General features: G+C 40.0%; 1 protein-coding gene and 1 long non-coding RNA gene across 2 annotated transcripts in view; one reads left to right on the plus strand and one right to left on the minus strand.

Moving 5' to 3' along the window:
• Window positions 1-5,118: 5,118 nt before the first annotated feature.
• The window catches only part of RAB20 (RAB20, member RAS oncogene family), a 28,673-nt gene continuing 11,423 nt past the window's right edge, over window positions 5,119-22,368 (minus strand). Inside the window, exon 2 of the mRNA XM_068180142.1 lies at window positions 5,119-6,228. Within this exon, the coding sequence (XP_068036243.1) occupies window positions 5,708-6,228 (521 nt within the window). The 3' untranslated portion in view covers window positions 5,119-5,707. The remainder of the gene's footprint in view (window positions 6,229-22,368) is intronic.
• On the plus strand, window positions 6,160-8,307 carry LOC137468419 (uncharacterized). Its single transcript, XR_010995927.1, has 2 exons — window positions 6,160-6,286; window positions 7,441-8,307. It is a non-coding gene; the product is annotated as an uncharacterized lncRNA (long non-coding RNA).

The raw sequence follows: 22,368 nt of genomic DNA on the forward strand, positions 1-22,368 counted from the left end.
CCAGAGAACACTTGTTTGTTTCATGGTGCTTAAAAAGATCTAAGAGGGGAGCTGTCTCTAAAATCACTTATTTAAGATGAACAAGTAAAAAAGTATTTAATCTGTTGTTAGAATGATTAAAGCAAATAAACTGTGGCATTGCAGATTACAACAACCATTATTCATGCTTTACAACATTCAGGAAACCAACATTTACCAGACTTGAGAAGTGTTATCTCCACAAAAACATATATAAATTAAGTTAAAGGTCTAGAATCATACCATGGGTTGAATTGGAAGGGACCATAAAAATAATTCCGTTCCAAGCCCGCTGCCATGGACAGGGAGACCTTTCAGTAGACCAGGTTGTTTAGAGTGGCATCCAACCTGACCTTAAACACTTCCAGGGATGGGGCACCCACAACTTCTCTCATCAACACGTTCCAGTGCATCACCACCTTCACAGTAAAGAATTTTTTTCTTAGTATCTAATCTAAACCTACTCTCAATTTGAAACCATTCCCTCTTGTCCTGGCACTACATGCCCTTGTAAAAAGTCCCCTGCCATCTTTCTAGTAGGCTGCCTTTAGGTACTTACGTAGCACACTGTCTGACCTAGATTAGTTGCTAATATAATTAGATATAGCCATAACCAGAGAAATTAGCTTTAAATGAGCTCTCTGACCCTGCATTAGCTCTGAAAGGCAGCCCCTGAACAAACTTATAACATTATTATTTATTTCAGCTAAATATACCTCTTAGTACTGAAAGCATTGCAGTCAACGTGAGCTAAATCTATTCCACATTTGCCAATTCTCTTAAACATGGCAGTAACAAATACCCAAGAATAGACTTGGAACTTGCCTCTTCCACATATTGCTAAACAGCAATGCTTGTGGGATGATCATACAACTATCACTTGTGGGTTGTACAGCATGCAACTCTGGTGATGCAGCACATTCAGTGTTTTAAGAGAACTCAAGTGAAGGTTAAACAAATCTATAAAAACTGATTATGTCAAGAACAGCAGCAAACTATTTGGATTTTCATGGCTAATATATTGCCTAATCTTCCTACAAAGGTCATTGCTCTTGCACATAAAATTTCAGCACATGGTTCTTCCACCAACAGAGTGCTTTGCCTCTTCAGTTTCTCTGATTCAATAAGCTGATCTTAACAGGTTTGTTGAGAGTGGTCCCAGCACAGCATTAAGTGGAACACATCAGCATAGTGCAGGGAAAAGACAAACCAACCATAAAACCCACAGGGTGCTAGGCAGGCTTGAGCTTCTGTACTTTGTGTATGCCATGTGCTGCAGGTCTGTGTACCCACAGCTGTGTTTCTCCAAAGCCTGCGCAATCGCAGCTCAGAGAAGTGCAGGGAACTTGTGCACACAAACATGTGGAACACTCACAGCAGACAGAGGATTTCACCTGGTGAGCTCATCCAGAGCACTGCATGAAGGACACTGACTTGTCAAACTGCCTCTTAGCTGCAAGTTTACCTCCTCTCCTAGGAAGACATGCTGACAGTTGGAGTTGTTCAGCTGAAAAAGACTCTGAGAAAATCTTATAGCACCTCAAAGTACCTAAAGGAGACCTAACAAGACGTGTAGTGTACAGGGCAAGGGGTGGCAGTTTTAAACTGAAAGAGGGTTGGTTTAGATTGGACAGAAGGAGGACAATTTTTTACTGTGAGGGTGGTGAGACACTGAAGTAGGTTGCACAGAAAAGCTGTGGTTGTCCCATCCCCAAGAGTGTTCAAGGCCAGGCTGGATGGGGCTTTGAGCAACCTGGTTGAGTGGCTAGCAGATGTCCCTGCTCATGGCCAGATGGCTGGAACTAGATGATTCTTGAAGATCACTTCCAACCCAAACCATTCCACAGTTATGTATGGTTGTAGAACCCACTTTCAGGAAGCTAAAATATCTTTATACAGGAAAAGCTCAGCTACAGCAAAACAAAACAATCCTTTTACTGAACTAGAGTGCTACAGCCTAGGATGCAAAAAAAAATCACAAATGTTTTGCCTTGGTTTGACCACATCTTATACTTCAGCATGTTTTCAAGCAGGAAAGTGTAGGAAGCATACACCATGCTTTGAAGTAGAACATGCTGCTGAGCCTGGAGAAGATAAATAGATTATGTTCCCCTTCTATAGGTAATAGTGCATCAGTGTATTAACACTGATATAAGTGAAGATATAAGTGAAGTCAACATAGTGACATGAGGTGACCCCAATTATTCCCTCAGAGCATATTGACCAAATGAGCAGAGTCTGTTCACACCCTATATGACTTTGCTTGTCCACGGCTGCCAGAAATAAAAAATAAGCAATCATCAAGCAGTAAGCATGCCTTGGCGCAGGAGGTGCGAGATTGTTGCCAGAAAAGAGGCTGAGGGGTCACTGCCAATATGCCAAGAGCACCCAAGTGCAGACAGCAGCTGCCCCTGTAACCACATGGGGACCAGTGGCACCCCCAGACACGGCCACCTGCTGAGGGGGAGTGGGGCCATGGCCCTGCAGTTGTTCTGCACACAACAGTTAAACTCTACTGAACAAGGGAAAGAAGCAGCATCACAGCACCCCATGACTCACAAACAGAGTAGCAGAAACAGGCAGGAGTACTTCCCACCATGATGTGGGCAAGGGTATAGCTAAGAGGCTCAGAAACTTTGCCAGCCCTACAGGCACTGGCAAAGGAGGTTCTTTTGTGGCCCCCACGAGACTTGAAGCCTTGTTGGGGCTGTCAAGGGCCCATGGCAACCTCCACCTTGTACCATGAGTGCCTGTGAGGGGCAGATAGCAGGATGGATCCTCCCCCATGGTCAGCCTGGCTCCGCCATCACCTCAGGCACTGGCTGGCCTGTAGCTCACATTCAATTCACCCAGCATGGCCAAAAATAGCACCTCTTTTATTTCACTATACGATCACTTCACATAATCCAGACTTAACAGGAAGAGGGGCAGGGGGAATAAATGCTTGTTAAATGAGTTCCCCCTCCCTGGTAGGGCAGGCAGAGTCCTTCATCCATGGCTTCACCCCCCTTCACTAGTCCTGGCAGGGAGGATTTCCCTTGGTTTCAGCAGCATCACCACAACAGACACAGCTCCAGACAACGGACCTCTCATCAACAGCTCCCATGTATTACACAACTACTTCCCAGGTTTTGTCGTGTAATCCCATGATCTCACAAAGGCTGGTACAGTGTCAGCCCATCATAACCCAGAGATTCCTCAAGGAACAATAGCCAGCAACACTAAAAAAACAAGAACATCATACCAGACAAGTGCAGCCTTAAGGGCAAAAGTGCAGCACACAAGACTGGTTCCTGTGTCATCTCATTTGGTGAAAACACTCAAGCTGGAGCTTTTAGAAAGACTGTAAGAAATACTTAACATCTCATACTAATCAAATGCTGGTGCAACTGAATTGCAGATATTTATACCTTAAGAAGTATTGGATGTTAAATTTACAAATATTTTTCCTATTCTGTACCTTTTAGATGTACATCTCCCAAAATGCCTGACCTTGCAATCAGCGCATGTTGCGGGTTCAGCTGTCAAAGACGCAGGAAAGCCAGTGCTGGATTTCTCACAGATGTGTCAGCAGAACCCTTTGGTCACAAACAAAACAGAGTGTAGCCTGTTTGTCTCTTCCCAGTCCTGAGGGAAGACTACATACTGACCCTGGAATTTTGTTAATAGCCAGAAGGTTTCTAATTATATACATTTTAAAATAGCATAGCTCAGGTGTTTAGTCTCTGACAGATTGGTAGGTGTCTGCAAGCCACTGGCAAACCCAAAAGATTACAACCCTTAGTAGGGCCTGTAGCAATTGGAAAAGGGGAAATGATTTTAAACCATGAAAGGGCAGGTGCAGACTAGATATAAGGAAGACATTTTGACAATGAGGTTGGTAAAACACTGCAACAGGTGTTGCACCTGTTGCACCACCCAGAAATGTGGTAGATGCCCCAACCGTGGAAATATTCAAGTTTCTATTGGACAGAGTTTTGAGCAACCTGATCAAACTGAAGACCTACCTGCTCAATGCAAGGGGAAGTGGACTAGATGACATTTAAAGGTCCCTTCCAACCCAAACTTATGATTATATTATTTAATGCTGAGTGGTTTCCCTCTCAAGCCATTCTTCCCCACTACATGTGTACTATGAATTAACTTGAAAGCAGAAAATAAAGCTACTGCTCTGTAGCAATTCACTCAATAGGATGTACTTCCAAAAAAAAGTGCTTTAAATATATTTAGTAAAAATTTAATTTATTATTTATTTAGGAATTTTCTCCCCAGGTATGGAACATCTGTGATTTGGGTGGGACAGAGAGAGGCAATGACAAAGCGTAAGAACCACCAACCCTTAGTTTTAGAAAATTGTACCACAGGCATCCAAAGGAAGATGGAGTCCCCACACAGCAGCTCACAAAACTGAAAATATGTAAGCTGCATCCTTGGGGTTGAGTGGTTGGCTGATTTTGGCAGGAATGCGTGAGTCTCAGGGTGTGTTTAAAAACTAGAAGTTCTTCACTCTGCCTCAGTTCAGTGTGAGCTCCTGGGTCACTACGTGCATTCTTTGTAGCTGAGAGGGTTGGGAAACTCTAGGAGCTATATTAAGTGTTAGCCACGCCTTTTTACTGCAGTCAGGAGAGAAACCTGTACCTCATTATTGCTCCTTCATGGGCCTTTTACTCCACATAAGGCAGTTTCTTCCCTTCCTCCTGCATTAGCTCGTTTCACGTCAGAAAACACCAGTCTTCACTTCCCTCCAGGCAGAGGTAATTACTACTCCAGATAGTAATGTCATGCATAGCTGATAAAAATCAAAGCTGTAGCTCTGCCTGAGAACAACTATTAAGTGGAAAAGGAGACAGAACACAGATACTGAACACAATGATACCCCTAAAGGCACCAAAAAGAGGTTTTTACAAAAATACAGACAAAATAAGACTGATTTCTTTCCCCAAACCCACCTATATTAAAAATAATTACAAGGGAAAAATGGAAGGAAAGAAAAAAACTTCCTCCTGCAACTTGCAATTAGAACAGCAAGAGCTGGGATACTGCTTGTTAACACATGAAAGCCCACTATGGAAGAATTCTCATTAATAAAGTCTCCAAATGAACGTTACATATCCACAGTGATTTTAATAGTTCAGCTTCTGAATCGTACACTGTCATGTCTGACATAAAAAGACTGCAATTGATTTATTAGCTACAAATATAAATATACCTGGATTTTCTTTTTTTTTTTCTTAAGAATAAAAAAGTACTGTGTGTTCAGTCTTCCAAAGTTAGAATCGTAAGGGAAAAGAAGATCATCATATGAAAGTTTTCAAGACTATGCAAACAGATCATTTACATGCAACACAAAATGGCAAGTCACTAAAAATCAGAATCTTTCAAATCTGTCCAAATGATTGTCACTACCCATTCTAATAACACACCACTTGTCTTCAGAGCCCATGGAAACTGGCAAGTCTTACTCCATAATTTCACTTGCATTCCCATTTTTTTTATATACAGAGCTTCCCAGAAGCCTTTAATGGTCAGAAGATTTATTTGATTATCTTTTTTTTTTTTTTTTTTTTTCATACACTATTTTAATCTATTTATTCATTGACTTTTCCTTTCTGGTCAACTGAAAGGAGTTATTATTCCTCATTTTGCTGGAGTGAAAAATCCCTCCCCTTTTCTATGTCACATAGATGGCTCAGGCACAACAACCTGACTTTGTCCTTTTGACTGGCTTGTAGTCTGTGATGTCTACGGTTTGCGGTGGCCCCTCAGCTTTCTTCCGTACAATTATTGGGACTACCATGTCAAATACAGTTTCAAACAGGTAGTCCACCTTGTATCCTGTCTTTGCACTGGTCTCAAAACACATTTTCTCAGCTGCTGGAACATCCTTCTCATCTAGCATTTTATATTTCAGTATCTTTTTATAGAGTGCAATTGCATCTTCTGCACGGACTTGTTTTCGCACCTTTGAGCCACAGCTGGCACCAGACTTTTCAGGTCTATTTTCATCGGGTGGTAAAGTACAGTCATCGCTGAGGTCAACTTTATTTCCAACAATAGCAAAAATGCAGTCAGCACTTGCACTGTCCGTCAGCGCCAAGAATCTTTCTTCCAGCTCTGTCAGGCTTTGGAGGCTGTTCACGTCGTACGTGAGGATCACAGCAGCCGCTCCTCTGCAGTACATAGACCCAAGGCCATGGAACTGCTCCCGTCCTGGCAAAGGTTTAAACACAGCAAATGTTAGTGTGCTGGAAAACACATTATTAACTAAGTAAGAGAGTTTAAGGAATTTTAAACAAATTTCACAAGTCTGGGTGAAGCAGTGAAGGTAAAAATGTGTTATTTGTAGCACTTTCAGGTTTCTCCTTCTGTTTTTCCATAAAGGAGCAACAGTGCCACAGAACAGCTCTGCTTACTGCTTGCTCAGTCTCAGAGAAAGGAATCTGTAGAGACAAGTGAACAAGGAAGCTCATGCAGCATTCATACTTGCAGACAGCAAAAAAAAGTTGGCTTCTTTTTATTAAATTGCATGCTTGTTGATTTATGTCATATTAACTACTACCCTGCTTGCACGCACAAATGGCCCATCCACCTACCTCACCATTTACAAACAAAAAAGTTCTACTGTTTCAAGTTCTGCTAGAATTTATTACTCCTATAAATCCAGCATGCATTCTCAAGTACATCTAGTTCTGAAATCTGTATAAAAAAATCAGTAATCCACTTGTTCCTAAGTTTTGAAGGATTTTGTAAGCTGTGCGGTCTGATGCTACATGCCCACAGTTCTCAGATACCTTGGCTTTATAGGAAAAGTCTCTTGTAGTATCCAGCCTGTAATGATATACATCTGTCCCACCACCAGTTTTCACACATTTATTAGAGTATTAAACACACAATATACAGAAAATCCTAATACATTCAAAGAGAAATTCATCTTTTAAGTTACCCTGGCCACTGCTCAATAACCAACAGTTAAAACACTTCTTTCTCCTTGCTCATGGACTATCTTCCAGCACCTCCAAGTAGGCCTTGATGGTGTCCTTCAACTTCATTACTTAGAAGACTAAATTGACTCTTCTTTAAATCCTGGGAAGCAAATAATATTCTTCAGTAGTTGCAACAGGACTAAGGAAAATTAGGTAGAAGACAAATTGTGCTTTCCTTCCTATTAAGAACTGCTACCTTCCCCAAATACTTGCTACCTGTAAAATATTCTGTATGTTTTACTATCCAAAACTGTACCAAGAAAAAGATAAAACACACTGAATTTCAACCAGCCATCAGAGTCAGCCTTAGGTCACTACATAAGTATAAGTGTGAATGAACAAAGAAAAAAAAAAGAGAAAAAAGAGTCAACTACATGCTTATGAACATTTAAAAATCAACATAATTTTCCAACTTTTTTCATACAATCCCTTTGCACAGAACCTTCATTTATAGAAAATCTGGAAGAGATCTGGTTACATTCATCTTCTGCACAAAGCTACTGACCACCATGACCTATTTCATCATCATCAATGATTCATCATGAAATTCTTGTAAAGAACTGTGGAATAGGAAAGGCAGAAGAAATTAATGCTGAAAAATGCAGGTCAGTACACACTGGGAAAACACATCTGCATGTGAACATGCACACTGTGAAAGGAACTCAGAATCTACCTCCAGCTGGGAAAGAACAGTGACTGCAGTAAGTCCTTCGACAAACATCAGAACTGTACTCCACGCTGCCAGAAGAGACAGCGCTCATCATTATCAGTAAAACAGATCTGGGAAACCTCAAGCTAGAACATGAAATCCAAATCTCACTGCACTTTTAACACTGAGTGAAACTCTGGCAACTGCCAGAGAGAGGTTTGGAAAGGTGCAGAGTTCCCTATAAAGAGGGGTAAAAGGAAGCTGGTGAGAATGCTCAGAAGTATGTGAAACATTTGCATGAGGAAAAATTGTGTGATCTCTCAGGCTGGTGAATGATTGGAGGAAAGGGTCGAAACAGATGACTATAAATTCAGGCGTAATGCTGAGAAAAAGTAAATAGTTGTTCCACAGTTATTTTCTCGTCACACAGAAAATGAGGATTTCACATCAAAAACATGCATGTAATTTAAATATTTTCCTAAAATGTGAAAAATTGTTAATAGCAGTTATATAACATTGCATAGGTCAAAAGTTCGGTGAGCAGCATTCAGAAAATCATTAGGCAAAGTTTATGGAAAATTGCTTAGGAGAAATTTTGTATAACCTCTGATTTATTTTCCCTCAGCAAAAGAAATTCTTTAACTCATGATCTGGGAGATAGGAAAAAAGGAGGTTTAAAAAAATAGCTATGCCCTTTTTTAAAAAAAATAAAATAGTTATGTTGATTGAGGGTAAGGGAGATTGGGATGCAGGGGACGGAGGAGGTCAGTCCTTTTATGCTTTTTTTCTCCAATCTCATGTTAAAGTTGTACTTCCAGTTGCACTGCAACTGAGTCTTTAAATATCCCCAAGTTTTCAATAAAAGTTTGTACCATGGCTGATTTTGTTCTCCCCCGAACCCTGATTATACTATGGTCTGGAAACCACAATGGAATATGTATCTCCCCCTTTTCTCCCACTTCAGATGCCTAAGCCATAAAATGCAGCCCCTAGATTCATTTGCTACAGCAACCAAGCAGTAGAACAATACTTGCTTTATGGCATTTGTATACTAATCTAATCTTGCACAGCATAATATAAACCATGTCACTTTTACATGGCAACTACAAACTGACTATGTCTATAACTAATACATTGTTGAAAGGGGGAAAGAAACAATAAGAATTTACCTTGCATAAGGGACTAATTATGTCAAAGGAATTATGGATAGTCTCCTCTGCTCACCCTCACAGCACAATCAACATGCAGAAAAAACTGCATGATGTATTTTTGCAGCAGTTTCCTTGTACAGACCATTTCTGACACAAGCTGAAACAATTCTAAATATGGGGGGAAAACCCAAACTACACAAAGTACTTAAACTAATATCTGTCCTCAAGGTGTCAGGCAAAATAGTATCAGACATTAGGATGAAAAACTTACTGCATGAGAACAGTCATTCCCATCTTATAGCCAGTATTTTTTCCTCTGGACACGTCTGGTCCCACTCCAACCACATATTTTTTATACAGTTAGTTACACTAAATGGTAAGCCCTGAATCCAGCAATTAAACAATTTTGCCTTTTCAAAAAAATAGAGGTAACAGAGAAGTGTGAATAAACTATCAAATAATTTACAGTCAAAGGAATTGCAAGAACGACCAAATCAACCACAAAAGCACAACATCAGGGAAAATTCTGAAAACCAAGCAACGAAAAACTAATTTTCATTTCCTTTTCATCTTTATATTTCATTCTGTTTAGAGCAGTTCAACAACCCTACAGCTGTATCCCTATTTGTAGCACCATTAGCTTTCCAGAAGGTCTTCCATCAAGTATACAAAGTCCTGTTGGCGACTTCAGACACTCAGAGGCAGCACAACCAACGAGCATTTTCAAAGTTGTACAATAGCTGTCATAAACAAATCAAAGAGTTTTGAGCCAAATGGACCTCAGGACCATAAAGCTTGTAATGAACCTAACAAAGAAAGAAGGGAAAAGCAGACCTTGCAAGAGGCTGGCTTGACAAATAAGCAAGGCCAGATTTAAAGTGTACTAAGACTTGAACTTAAGGCCTCCTACGGCACTTTGACCTTTCAGCTGGAAGGCAGCAGCCCCTGTGAATGCTTTCTCCCGTCCAAGCATCCCAATCCCTTTCAGCTGTGGGATTCACTGACAACAGCAGCACCTCAATGCTGCTCTTGGAGCTCTCTGGCTGCCCATGGCCCAGAGCGTGGTATCCAAAGTAGCCCATGAAGCTGCTGTAGATGTTTATGAGAGCAGAAGCCAGATTTGAATGCTCCTTACCTACCACCTCTTCAAAGGCCTTCACCACAACTTCTGAAGTGGCACAACTTTGCACAGACACACTCTTTCAAGAAAACTTCTATTGGAAGAAGGAGTTTGAAATATCTCAGTGTTGAGCATGTACAAGAATGCAAAACAGGCTGTTACTTTCAGTCTGAAGGGAATAAAACACAATGAATATTAAAGAGCTAAAAAGGTCTTCAATAAGGTACTGAAAAAAGTAGTGTTTCTACTCTGATATCATAGTCCAAATGGCAGCATAACTCAGTTCCTAAGGCAAATATGTAGTGGGGAAAAGTACACAAAGGTGGGCTACAGAGGCATGCCACCATTGCATTAAAATTGCCCAAGACTGCAGAATTGTCCAGGAAGTGCTCAGTCTATAAACCAGGCACCTTCCAAGGATTTTCACTGTGATTTGCACAGTACTGTAATCTGAACAGTAGAGAGGAATTAACAGAAGGAGAAGGTATGAGCTAGCTTTTGTCTTTCAGATTCTCTTTCTGCTTTATAGGAATCTGAACTTGAGTGTACATGGAGAGGGACAGGAACTGTGCCCTAGGGAGATAGCTAGAAGAGGAAAGAAAAGAGAAAGTATGACACCCATGACACAGCACAAAAATCAGTATTAGGAAGAAATGAGCTTTGAGGATTCAGCTGCAGTAGATGAAGGTTCAAAGGGTGCCCCTTATGCTCTTGAGTTACCTCAGCAGGAACAGCCTCGCGATCACAAGAGAAGACAAAGATCCCTTTTGAAAAGGGAACAACATTTCTTTCTGTTTGCAGACAAGGCAGTAAAGTAGTGACCCTTTAAAGGACATCAGGGGAAACAATTTTGCTAGGAACTGAGATTTCTATTTGTGCACATAAACCAAGATAGGTAATGACTACCAGAGAACAAACAGTAAAGGTCCCTAAAGGTTTCAGGAAAATTCTCCTGCCCACATATGAGTCAGGCTGTCAAGTTTTGAGAATGATGAAGTCAGGGTTCTTCATTACCTTGTTCAAGGTTGGTATTTATTTCTTGTAGGTGGCTTTATCATATTTCCCTTGAAGTCAGGAGCTTTGTAAAGAACTGGACTACATCTGTGGTTACTTGGGGATAAAAATAAAGCTCTCCATCCCAAAGGATTAACAAGGATTACATAAATAGAAATTTGTGGAAACATGAGTCACAAAGGACTGGTGAGTCCAATTTCTACACATCCAGGAGCTGTCAGAATACATGATTTGCTCATCTGCCAGAACAATGCCAACACTTGGTTTTTCTTCAAGACAAAATTCCCCATGGAACAATAATCTCTGAGACTGAGAAAAACTAAATAAATAAGCCAACAAATCAAAATAAACAAAAAACTCCAACACAACACCCCCTACGTCTCCCCATAAAAAAACAACCACCAACCACAAAAGCAATTACAGTTGAGTAACGATAAAATTAATTTCAGCTGCATTACAGAAGACACTTGCATATGTTGAAGCTTCAGTATGCAACAGATGTCTAGCTCTGCTAAAAAACAAGATGACGTTTATTTTGTTTGTACTCATTACTTAGATATGAATCAATATTCACTGCATGAACTGTGCCTTATTTTAGAAGATTCTATTTAAATTATTAAAATTAGATGTGTATGTCTTGACCAAAGCAGAATATAACATAAACATAGGAGAGTAGTGATCTTAATACCCAAAGGGCTTTACTTGCATGTTTTAAAGTAGAAAGAGCTACACATGGAAGAAGAAAATATCTACCACATGGTAAAGTGAACAATGAACAAAGGAAAATTCTTTCATAAAGCTCGCCAAGAAGAAAACAACAAAATCAGTCAAGAAAGTGGGCTCAAAGTAATACATGATTGAGACATGCTTACTCCACTTCTAAACGCAATTTATTCTGAATTAACTCAAGAATCTTTATCTCATAATAGAAGAAGATTTAAATTTGTGAAAGAAATAATCTCTTCCCTTAAATCTATGCAGTTTTTCTTAATGAGCAAATACTTTGGGTTCTGAAGGAGTCTGAAATTGCCAAGACCCTGCAAACATCCCCACTCTACAAACATGAATTATTTTAGTCTTCTAAATCTCCTTCTGCAAAACAGCAGCTCAGTGTGAGAAAACAACCCACACGAACCAGAAGCAGTCATTCTCTTCTCACTTAAGCAAGACAAGAAACCATGACCAAAAGCTGTCCTCCAGTCAGCTTTAATTATCGTACTAGAAATACCACACTTCCACTAACAAATGTGCCCCTTGGACACAAAATCAATGACTAGAAAGACTAAAACTTGCACACTACACAATCATTTTCTATTAATTACTTAAACGCCCTTAGGTCTGGTCTCAGAAAATGGAGGTTATTTTAAAACACTTTTAATATAAATAGAAACAATTAACAACTTCAGTCTTTATAACATTTTTATTTTTGCTCTGAATTAAAACACAAACACATGTAAAAGCACCATCATGTTGCACATGATTCCTTCTTCCTACCAATATATACACACACACTGAGTCCTTATCACAGAGGTTATTCACAAGCTTAGATCCAAAGCTAAGACCCAAGCTTGACAGCATTTAGGTATTTATACTGCTGCTTTTAGATAGATAAAGGAAATGTACTGCATGAGCTGCTTTTCCTCCCCTGGAGGCTGGTGGTCAGGAAGGCAAATATACTCTGGACATTAGTTCCAAGTGCTACAAATCTCTTCCCATAAAAATATCATAATATCCCAATGGAGACAAGTCCCAGATTCAGAGGAACCAACGATGTATTTGAGCTGACTGCCACAGATGAGAAAACCTCATGAACTGTAAGCAGTGAAGCAGAAGATGCTTTCTAATACATTTAACTCCATGATATTTGAATAAAAGGCAGATCTCGAGACTGCAGTGTGCTGCTACAGAGGAGGAGTGTAACATTATTTTCCTGATCTGGAAGTAGCATTACATTATGTCACTATAACCTAGTCCCCACTGAATTCACATTCAGAAATTTTATACAATCTGCTGGCAGGCTATGGAATAGAATTCTATCCAGTATTAAAAATCCAGTTTAATAGATCTGATTTTGGCCTGGACAATGGATAAAGTTACTCAAGAAAATCCAAGCAGTCATCTAAGTGGAAGCAGAGAAAGTTTTAATAAAACAGGAAATGCCTTGGCACTATAATCCTATATTTATGAGCTATGGTTCCCCAGCATGACTTTTATCCTGAGAGATTAAGCTGTACCCATCTACATAAATAAAAATATTAAAGAGAGATTTTTTTAGAAGACTACTAAACTACCATGAGTGATCCAACAGTGTCTGGGATAAAACACATCCAAAACTATATGTAAACTCTAGTTACTAGTGAATCTAAATTACTATAGAAATAAAAATCTAGGAAAAATACATAGAGATAAGAAAGTAAAGGGCTGTGAGAAAGAGATAATTCTTAAACACATTTTTTTAAAGAGCATAACACTTTTTTCTTTGGAAGCAAACTTATACAGGAATACTTAAGAGATATTACAATATATATTCTCCATGGAATAAGAGGAAAATCTACAGAAGGTTTCAGGAAAAGCTGGATGAAATTAATAGCATTATTAAGCATCAAGGCCTTTCACTAGGGATTCTGTCCATAATACAATATGCAAGGGAAAAAATAAAACTCATCCTTTATTTCCATTCCTTTACATAACAAAGCCAACATCCTTATGGGCATCTAAATTAGCTATTAAGGTTCTGCCAAGAGAAGACAAAGTACCCCCTAGGAGGTTAGTCTACACCAGCACCTGCATTAAGAAATGCAGCTCATTCTTCCTCTGCTTTATCTAATAGTACCAAAAGAACAAACTGTGTTGCTAAACAAATAAAAAAAACCCCATCACAATCAGTGTTTCTGGGAAAGGAATTAATTCAGAATAATTATAAACAAAAAGAATCACTAGAAGGCATCTGAAAGAAAAACGGGGTGATTACTTACTGTAAGTGGAAATTCCACTATACTTTATACACAAGAATAGAAATACCTTTAATGTAAAAAGCTTTATGCAGATTTCTTTTAGCCTAGTTCTTTCCTCTCCCCTAATGTATAACAACTAAACTAAAGCTAACTAATATGCCATAAATAAGATTTGAAGGACATGTTTCAGCAAGGACCAATAAATACCAAATATGCGGAAGATTTTGCACTAAAATTCTACCCACTTCACCTACTTTCTTGGAAGACGTCTTCCCTTAAAAAGGATTAATAACTTTCCTAAAATTAATGCTGCCTATATTTCTTTACAGATTCAAGCTTATTGTTTGTTTAGAGCATTTACAAAAGGAAAGTTACACAAATCCCAGGATGGCTGGGGTTGGAAGAGACCTCTGGAAATCCTCATGTCCAACCTCCCTGCTGAAGCAGGCTTGCCTAGAGCAGGTTGCACAAGATAATTCCAGGCAGGTTGTGAACATTTCCAGATAAGGAGGATTCAAAACCTACTGGACAGCCTGTTCCAGTGCTCAATCACACTCAAAGTACAGAAGATTTTCCTAATATTTAGATTACACTTCCTGTGTTTTCATTTGTACCTTCTGCTCTTGTCCCTTCACTGGGCACTACTGAAAAGTCTGGCCCCACCATCTTGACGCCTGCCCTTATGATTTTTATGCAGTGGCAAGATCCCATCTCATCTTAACTGGCTGAAATAAACAGCAGCACAAACTACCATTAATGTGCTCCTCTTTATGGTTCTCACCAGTAAAAAGTGCTCATAATTCTATTTTGGCTGTGCTTCCTGTTTTTATAGGCCAATCCTCTCAAGAAAGCCCTGATTTGTTGGGAGAAAAATCCCCTTTATGCCCTTGACCTTTCTAAGAACATCTTTCCTTTGTCAAAGTTAAAGTATACCAACAGGTCAAGCAGTTTTAACTGACTTATTTTTTATTAGAACATCAATTCAATTAACATTCCAAAAGTGATACTTTGGCACAATTCACATAAAACAATTCTTCCAAAGAAGTTCACTTAAATGGGCCTTTTATTGTTAGGACAAATAACACACTGAGAAGTTATGCAAGAATGCCAGCGTGGTGTGCTGCACATCACATGTCAAACTCTGCAAGATGTGGTTAATGATCTACAGGATCATCTGAGCGTTATCTGAAGAATATGTGTTGTTGCAATATGCTTTTCTTCACAAAAAGGCACACACAAACCCCTGTTTAATAAAAATCGCAAAAGAGAAAATAATGGGAATTTTTTTCTGCAGATTAGTTTTATTTTATATTCTCCAAGAAGATTATCAATCTAGGCATGTGCTGGTAGAAGCTCCAAAATAAAAGGCTAGTCACCACCTTTTTCTGATGTGTGGAAGAAATGCCTCGAAAGCCATGCAGCCTTAATTCACAGCACACCTCCAAAGAACCAACAACTGAAACATGGGTAAAAATTTCCTGGTCTTTTTGACAGTTAACAGTGTGATAGTTTATGAAGAAATCTGCTTTTAAGTAAAAGCTTAATTTTCTAAAGGCAGTTAAACTAAAAGCAGATGCCTACCAGCTTGCACAGGTGCCAATCAGTTATATCCTGCAGAGCATTCTGAGTCCCAGAGGTATCAAAAAAACTGATTACCACAGATGAAGCCTTCCTACCCACAGCTCAAATATAATAAACATCCCTCAGTCATCTTGTCAAATTCTGCATTATTTGATCATTAATTAGTTTAAATATTCCCAGAAACTTTTTTAATCCAGCCCTGAAGAGCAGTTTGTCCATTTTCATTCCACAACTGGTAGTGAAGGCTTGTATTTCTGGTTACCAATGACAGACTTGTCAGACACACTCAATGAAAAGAGGAGATCGAGTTTACATGGGAGAGAATAAAAGAGAGAATTAAAAAAAAATTCATAGAGAAAAAAACATTTACAGAGCATGATCAGAGACCAAGTGCAATCCTCATTCAAATTTTACCTCCTGCTTAACAGAGATGATAGAATTTCACTCAGTCCTTGTCTTGTGACTTAAGAGGAATTTGTATTCTATAAAATACCTAAAGAAAGGAAAGTTAGTATCCCACCAATTAGTTTGTTGGAGTTCAGCTTTCAGATTCTGAGTTTTGATAGACATTCAGCTTTACAAAGTAATCTGTTCAAAAAAGAAACTCCCCTCCCTCAAACACCACACTAAAACCACCACATTCCCCAAACCCCAGAAAAACTCCACACTCCTCCTAAAAGGTATTCCCCTATGACTTAACCTCTTTCTTGTTAGGCCAGAGAACTGAGTATTTTTTCACTCACACTCTTTGCTTCTGGCATATTTCTCTGAACTAAAAACCCTACCCGTAGCTCCTTTATCCCATCTTTCCATATTATTTTATTACCAAGAATGTAAAAAGAATCTCACTGAAGTCACAATGTTACCTAAATTCTTGATGACTTTTATCTCTCCCTACATTTGTTGTACTTTCCAGAACAGATCATAGGTTCTGGGACAGCACAAGGTACCAAGAGCTTGGTCTGCCATCTACTACCAACTCAATGGACCTTGCAAAACATACTGTGGCCAAATGAATCTAGCTTAACCTGTTGCCAGCACCCCATAACATTAGTCTCTCTTCATTTGCAGCCTTATACATTTGTTTAGTCTGTATATTTCTAGCTGCAATTGTCTTTTTATAAAGAGACTTATGAACTCAGTGCCTTTGGACTAAAGGCATATTTAGGGTTTCTATAATGCAATGCCTTCAGCTGCACAATATCTATATAAAGGAGAAGTAGTATCAGAGAAAATTCCTATTATCTACAAGGTTTTGCCCAATAGTTTCAGCTTTTCTAGAACAAAAGAATACCAGGAATCTATTCTGCTATGTAAATGCAAAATTATTTTTGTTGCTTCCAAGAATAAAACAGAACTTACCATTCTAATAATGAAATTAAGACTGAGCTTCTGAACTCACAATAATTTTAATTTCAAAATAGATGTTCCCATAGAAACAGTATGCTTCCCATCCAAAGCTATCACATTTCATAAAAACACAAATATGCTTTCTATCCAAAGTTTTAAACTTCACCATATTATGTCTAGCAATACAAAGCATTACACAGAGACACAAAGAAAAGCTCCTAACCACACTACATAGCATGTTTTTGCCAACAAAAACTTTGGCTAGACCCACATAAAAAAATACCCCTATTTGTAGCTAAAGATTCCACTGATTCAATCCTGAATAACTTACATGTAGCTGGCTGGATTTACTTTTTTCAAACTATTCCTTTTATTTAGCTCTCTTGATGTACTGTGTTCATTTCTTCAAAACGGAGACAACCCCAGAAGATTCAAGCACTTCATGTATTTTCAGCTGCCTGGAAGAGTAGGGCCTTGTAAAAGATGAACAGAACGAATCTTAGACCTGCCAGACAAGCAAGCGTACCACAAGGTGCACCTTCAACACAAACTGGAAAATTACACAAAAAATGTTCCTCTCTGAAATCTCACAGCTGTGAAGGGAAATGTTTTATCTAAACACTGATATGTGGCAAAAGAAATAAGGGCCAAACAGATTGATGGGACACTACCATCCTATCTACAAGAAAATGCTCCACCAGAACTCCAGCTGAAATCTAGTATCAACACCATGTCTACTGAAAATGTAGCAGGGTGCTAAATTAAGCTCATTAAGTTAAATTCAAGAAGTTCCTATATGCCTTTACTGAAATGAGAGCAGGAATGCAAGAATGAAACTAGAAATTTACATCCAAGTAAGTAAAAAAAATCATTGATGTAAAATTCTTCTGAAACTATGTGTCTAAAAGAAAAGTTGAAACTGCTGCTTAGAAAGAAGTGGTCATTTGGCAGCTTTCCTTAAGGAAAATATGATTGGAAAGAAATCATAAGGGGAGGGGGAAAAAGAAACCTTGGATTAATTTTGGAAGAGTTCTGCAGGAAGCAGTATCACTGAACACTTAACTGCGGCAGCAGAGCTTGACAGTCAAATCCTGCTCAGCAGTGAGTAACAGAGGCCAGTTACAGGACAGGGCTGTACAACAACCTGACCTAGGCAAGACACTCGTTTCTGGCCTGTGGGCAAAGCTTCTCAGCTTTAACACCTGCTGAAACACCAATTCATTTCCTCAAAGAAAAGTACCTTCTACAGAAAACAATTCATTTTCCACAGGGTGAGTTCTAAAAGCAGCTGGTCTTTCTTTGCAGTACCTGAAAACTGATCCCTTTTCCCTTAATTTACAATTCCTTTCCACAGGGGTGAAGGTGCTGCAGATGAGCCCACTTCCCTACACAATTTCCAAGCAGAGGGTGCTGTCAGGTCCTGAACTTCGGAGTCACTCAAAGGAGACCGTCAAAGCCCACGCTCCTTCCCGAAGCTTGCTCTTCACACTGAGAAACAGGTCTTGAGCTCAGGCAGGAATGCGTGGCAAGGTGTACTTCAGCCCAGTCTGACTGGCACTGCGGGGCCAGGAGGTCACTCCACACTTACTGGAGGTTTTATATTGCTCAATAAGGAACTGGCAGATTAGCCTAGAGTGCTAGTTTGGCTGGGGCAGAGTAAATTTTCTTCACAGCACCCAGTATGGGGCTGTGTTTTGGGATATGTGCTGCTGATTTGGGAAACTGCATAGATAACACAGGGATATTTTAGCTATTACTGAGCAGCACAGAATTAGAAAATTTCCTGTTTCTCATGTACTTCAATACAAATTTTACCTTTAACTAATAGATAATACAGACTTTAACGAATAAGTACCTTAAAAAAGAAATCTTGCACAAGCAGACCATCCCTGTGTGCTGAAAGATGATGTAGCCTACCTGGACTTTAACAAAGCCTTTGACACTGCCTCCCGTGGCACACTCCAAAAGCTGGCAGCCCACGTCTTGGAAAGGAGCACTCTCCGATGGGTTAAGGACCAGCTGGATGGCTGGGCCCAGGACATGGTGCTGCATCCACCTGGCATCTGGCCACCAATGGTATGCCCCAGGGATCGGCACTGGGCCCAGTCCTGTTTAATATCTTTTTGAATTATCTGGACGAGGAGATTGAATCTACCTCCAGCAAGTCCACAGACAAGAGCGTGTTGGTTCAATCTGCTGGAGGGTGGGAAGGTTTGGCAGAGGGACCTGGACATGCTGGATCAATGGGGTGAGACCAGTGGCATGAGGTTCAACAAGACCAAGGGCCGGGTCCTGTAATTGGCAGCAACAACGCCAGGGAGCAGTACAGGCTGGGGGCAGAGTGGCTGGAAAGTGGCCCAGCAGAAAAGGACCTGGGAATGCTGGTCAACAGTGCATGTCCCATGAGGAGAGGCTGAGGGAGCTGGGGCTGTTTAGCCTGGAGAACAGAAGGCTCAGCAGGGACCTTATTACCCTCTACAATCACCTGAAAGGAGGGTGTAGCCAGGTGGGGGTCAGCCTCTTCTCCTGGGTAACCAGCAACAGGACAAGAGGACAGACTTAAGCTGCACCAGGGGAGATTTAGGTTGGACATTAAGGAATAATCTCTTCACAGAAAGGATGATTAGACATTGGAATGGGCTGTCCCTGGAGGTGTTTTAGGAAAAATTGGACATGGCACTGAGTGCCATGGTCTAATTAACATGGTGATGTTCAAAGGCTGGACTTGATCTCAGTGATCTTGTCCAACCTATTTAATTCTGTAACATCACCCAAACAGTGAGGGGGCTGGGGATGCACAAGAAACTGGGATGCAGCCAGGACAGCTGGGCCCAACTAACTAGAATAATATCCCACACCATATGGTGTCATGCTTAGCAGATAAAGCTGGGGGAAAGGAGTAGGAAGTGGGGGATGTTCAGAGTGATGGTGCTTGTATTCCCAAGTCAACATGATGGGGCCCAGCTTCCCTGGAGATGGCTGAACAACTGCCTACCGATGAGAACTGAGGAATGGATTCCTTCTTTTGCTTTGCATGTGCATGCAACTTTTGCTTTACCTGCTAAACTGTCCTTTACTGTCCACAACTTTTCTGACTTTTACTCCCCCAGTTCTCTCCCCCATCCCTGTTCGGCAGAGAAAGCAAGAGGGTGCTTGGAGCTTAGTTAAGATTGCCCTCCTAAATGTATCTCAATGAGCACTCTGAAATTCTACCACACATCAGCATTCCTGCCAGCTCTCAGCCTGCCCACTACCTCACAGACAATAAATTCTTCCTGTTTTTCTTCATTCTTTCTCCCTGTTTTAAGCTGAGTTAGGTTTTTTAACTTCCTCATTAGATACTTCGTTATAGTCTTAGCTCATTACCTCTTTTTTTAAAATCAAAATTCCCCATAGGATTTTTTGCAGAAGGGTTAACTACATACATACCAAGAAAATCAGTACAATTGAACATTTCTGGAGTGAGGAAACACCATAAACTTAATAAATATCTTAATTAGGGAATTGACATTTTTGAGATGACAAAAAGTTTATTATTACCCATTGCAGACCCTCTTTGGATTAATAAATTTTGCATCCAACCATACATAAAATTTAATGGTCAACTCTTTCAGAAACATTCTTCTTTTTCCATATTATCGCTTTAACGCCAAACACATTATATGTATTTCTGCCTCCTGGCTGTCACTTATGTCCCTTCTCCCCATGAATAGGAAGTCGAACCATCCAGAAGCAGCTGTAAACTCTTTTGTGCACATCCACCCAATGGGAGTCACACATGGTAACACAGTAAATTAGCTTTCTTCCACAGACCCACAGGAGAGCTTCAGAGCTTGTTACCCACAGAGGCTGTAGGGGCTCCATCCCTGGAAGTGTTCAAGAACAGGTTGGATGGGGCCCTGAGTAAGCTGATCAAGTGGGTGGTAACCCTGCCCATGACAGGGGGGTTGGAACTAGATGATTTTTAAAATTTTTTCCAACCCAAACCATTCTAGATTCATTTACAAGAGCATTAGCTATGGCAGTGCCTATTTTCCATCAGCCCCACTTTCATGATAATTCCTGCCATTAACACTTCAAAAGCACTAGCAGCAACGACAGGCCAACGGAACCCAGCCCTACCCCTCAGTGCGCTACTTCAGGGCCATCCCGGGACATCAGCCAGAGGCTTTTAGAAACCTGCAAGAAGTTCCATATTTAGACAGTTTCAGGGATCTACAGGCTGCTCCTACCACAGCATCAGGCCACCAGAAGCAAGAGTTTTTCAGCCTTTAGTAATCAGTCTGGAAGGTCACATATCCATGGGAATGCACCTTCCAACCCTACCACACAGCCGGAGACCATCTTCTTCTTCCAGCTGCAGCACAGCTTTGTTCAGTACACGCATGGGACACTGCAGTATAGAGTGGGACTCAAGTATATTTGCCACACTTCCTTTTGAAGATAAAGTTAATTACTAGGCTCATATGTAGGCAGCCCCTCGAGCACCACTTCCCCAAATCTTTTATCCTACTAGTATGTTTCCAGGTTGATTAGGAGTAGAGGACAGAAAGAAGAGAACTGGAAGCTCTTCTAGAGGCCTAGCTTTTACAAAACTGAAGTTAGTGTAAGACAGCAGCTAAATGCTGGTATTCATCACTGATCATTACTAGGTGACGAGGGTGAAGGAAAGGCATCTACGAATCACAACATTCACATTCCAAAAAACAGAGTCCAGGTTACACAAAAACACATTTGAGAGCTGGCAGGCTGTTTTGTAACAAGTGACCTTCTGTGTCACATGTTTCCAAAGTGAGGAGTGACTCTTGCACACATAACAAAAAACACAGTTGTCTGAAATGATTCAGGAAGCTCTGGTTGTCAGATCAATAGCAGATACCCACAGCTGGTCTGCCCTGCAGTTACTTGGCAAGTGTCTCTTATTTAAGGTTAAATCATCTTTGGTGAAATGGAACTGAGGCACAGTAAATAACTACATGTTAGCTCCTGATTTGTAACACTGAGTTTAACTCCAAACTACCCTTCACCAGCAATTTGAAAAACATTTAAACTTTGCTAAATGTGTAAAAATAAAGCACATGGATCTCGCAAACTGAATTCAGAAGTCTACTTTTTTTTTTTAAGAGAAACTCATATTAATAACATGGGACATAAAATTAGGCTCACTCATTATTATTTGTTTCAACATTTTCATTTATTTATAGGCAGGTCCTCAACTAAGAACACAAGTCATGAATTTGTGCATAATTAACCTTGAAGAAAATTATAACTGCTTCTCTTACTTACCAGCTACCATCAGTTTCTATTCAGTTGAAATCTTCTTCACTGGGTGCTTCTAAATAGTTACTATTTGTCAAAAGCAGGAGGTAGTTCTGGTTATCCAGTGGGCTGCCTTCAGCAAGTATCAGAAGTGGGAAACTGTGCCAGACAGTGCTGCTACCTGGGTTTTGTGGGAATATATTTATTGTTCAAAACATTAAGATAATTTTATCACAGGATGCGTGACTTGTGTTTTCAGAGCTTATACTAACTAAGATAAACAAATGGC

The sequence above is a fragment of the Anomalospiza imberbis genome, chromosome 2, assembly GCF_031753505.1.
Source record: "Anomalospiza imberbis isolate Cuckoo-Finch-1a 21T00152 chromosome 2, ASM3175350v1, whole genome shotgun sequence".
In the NCBI taxonomy this organism is placed as follows: domain Eukaryota; kingdom Metazoa; phylum Chordata; class Aves; order Passeriformes; family Viduidae; genus Anomalospiza; species Anomalospiza imberbis.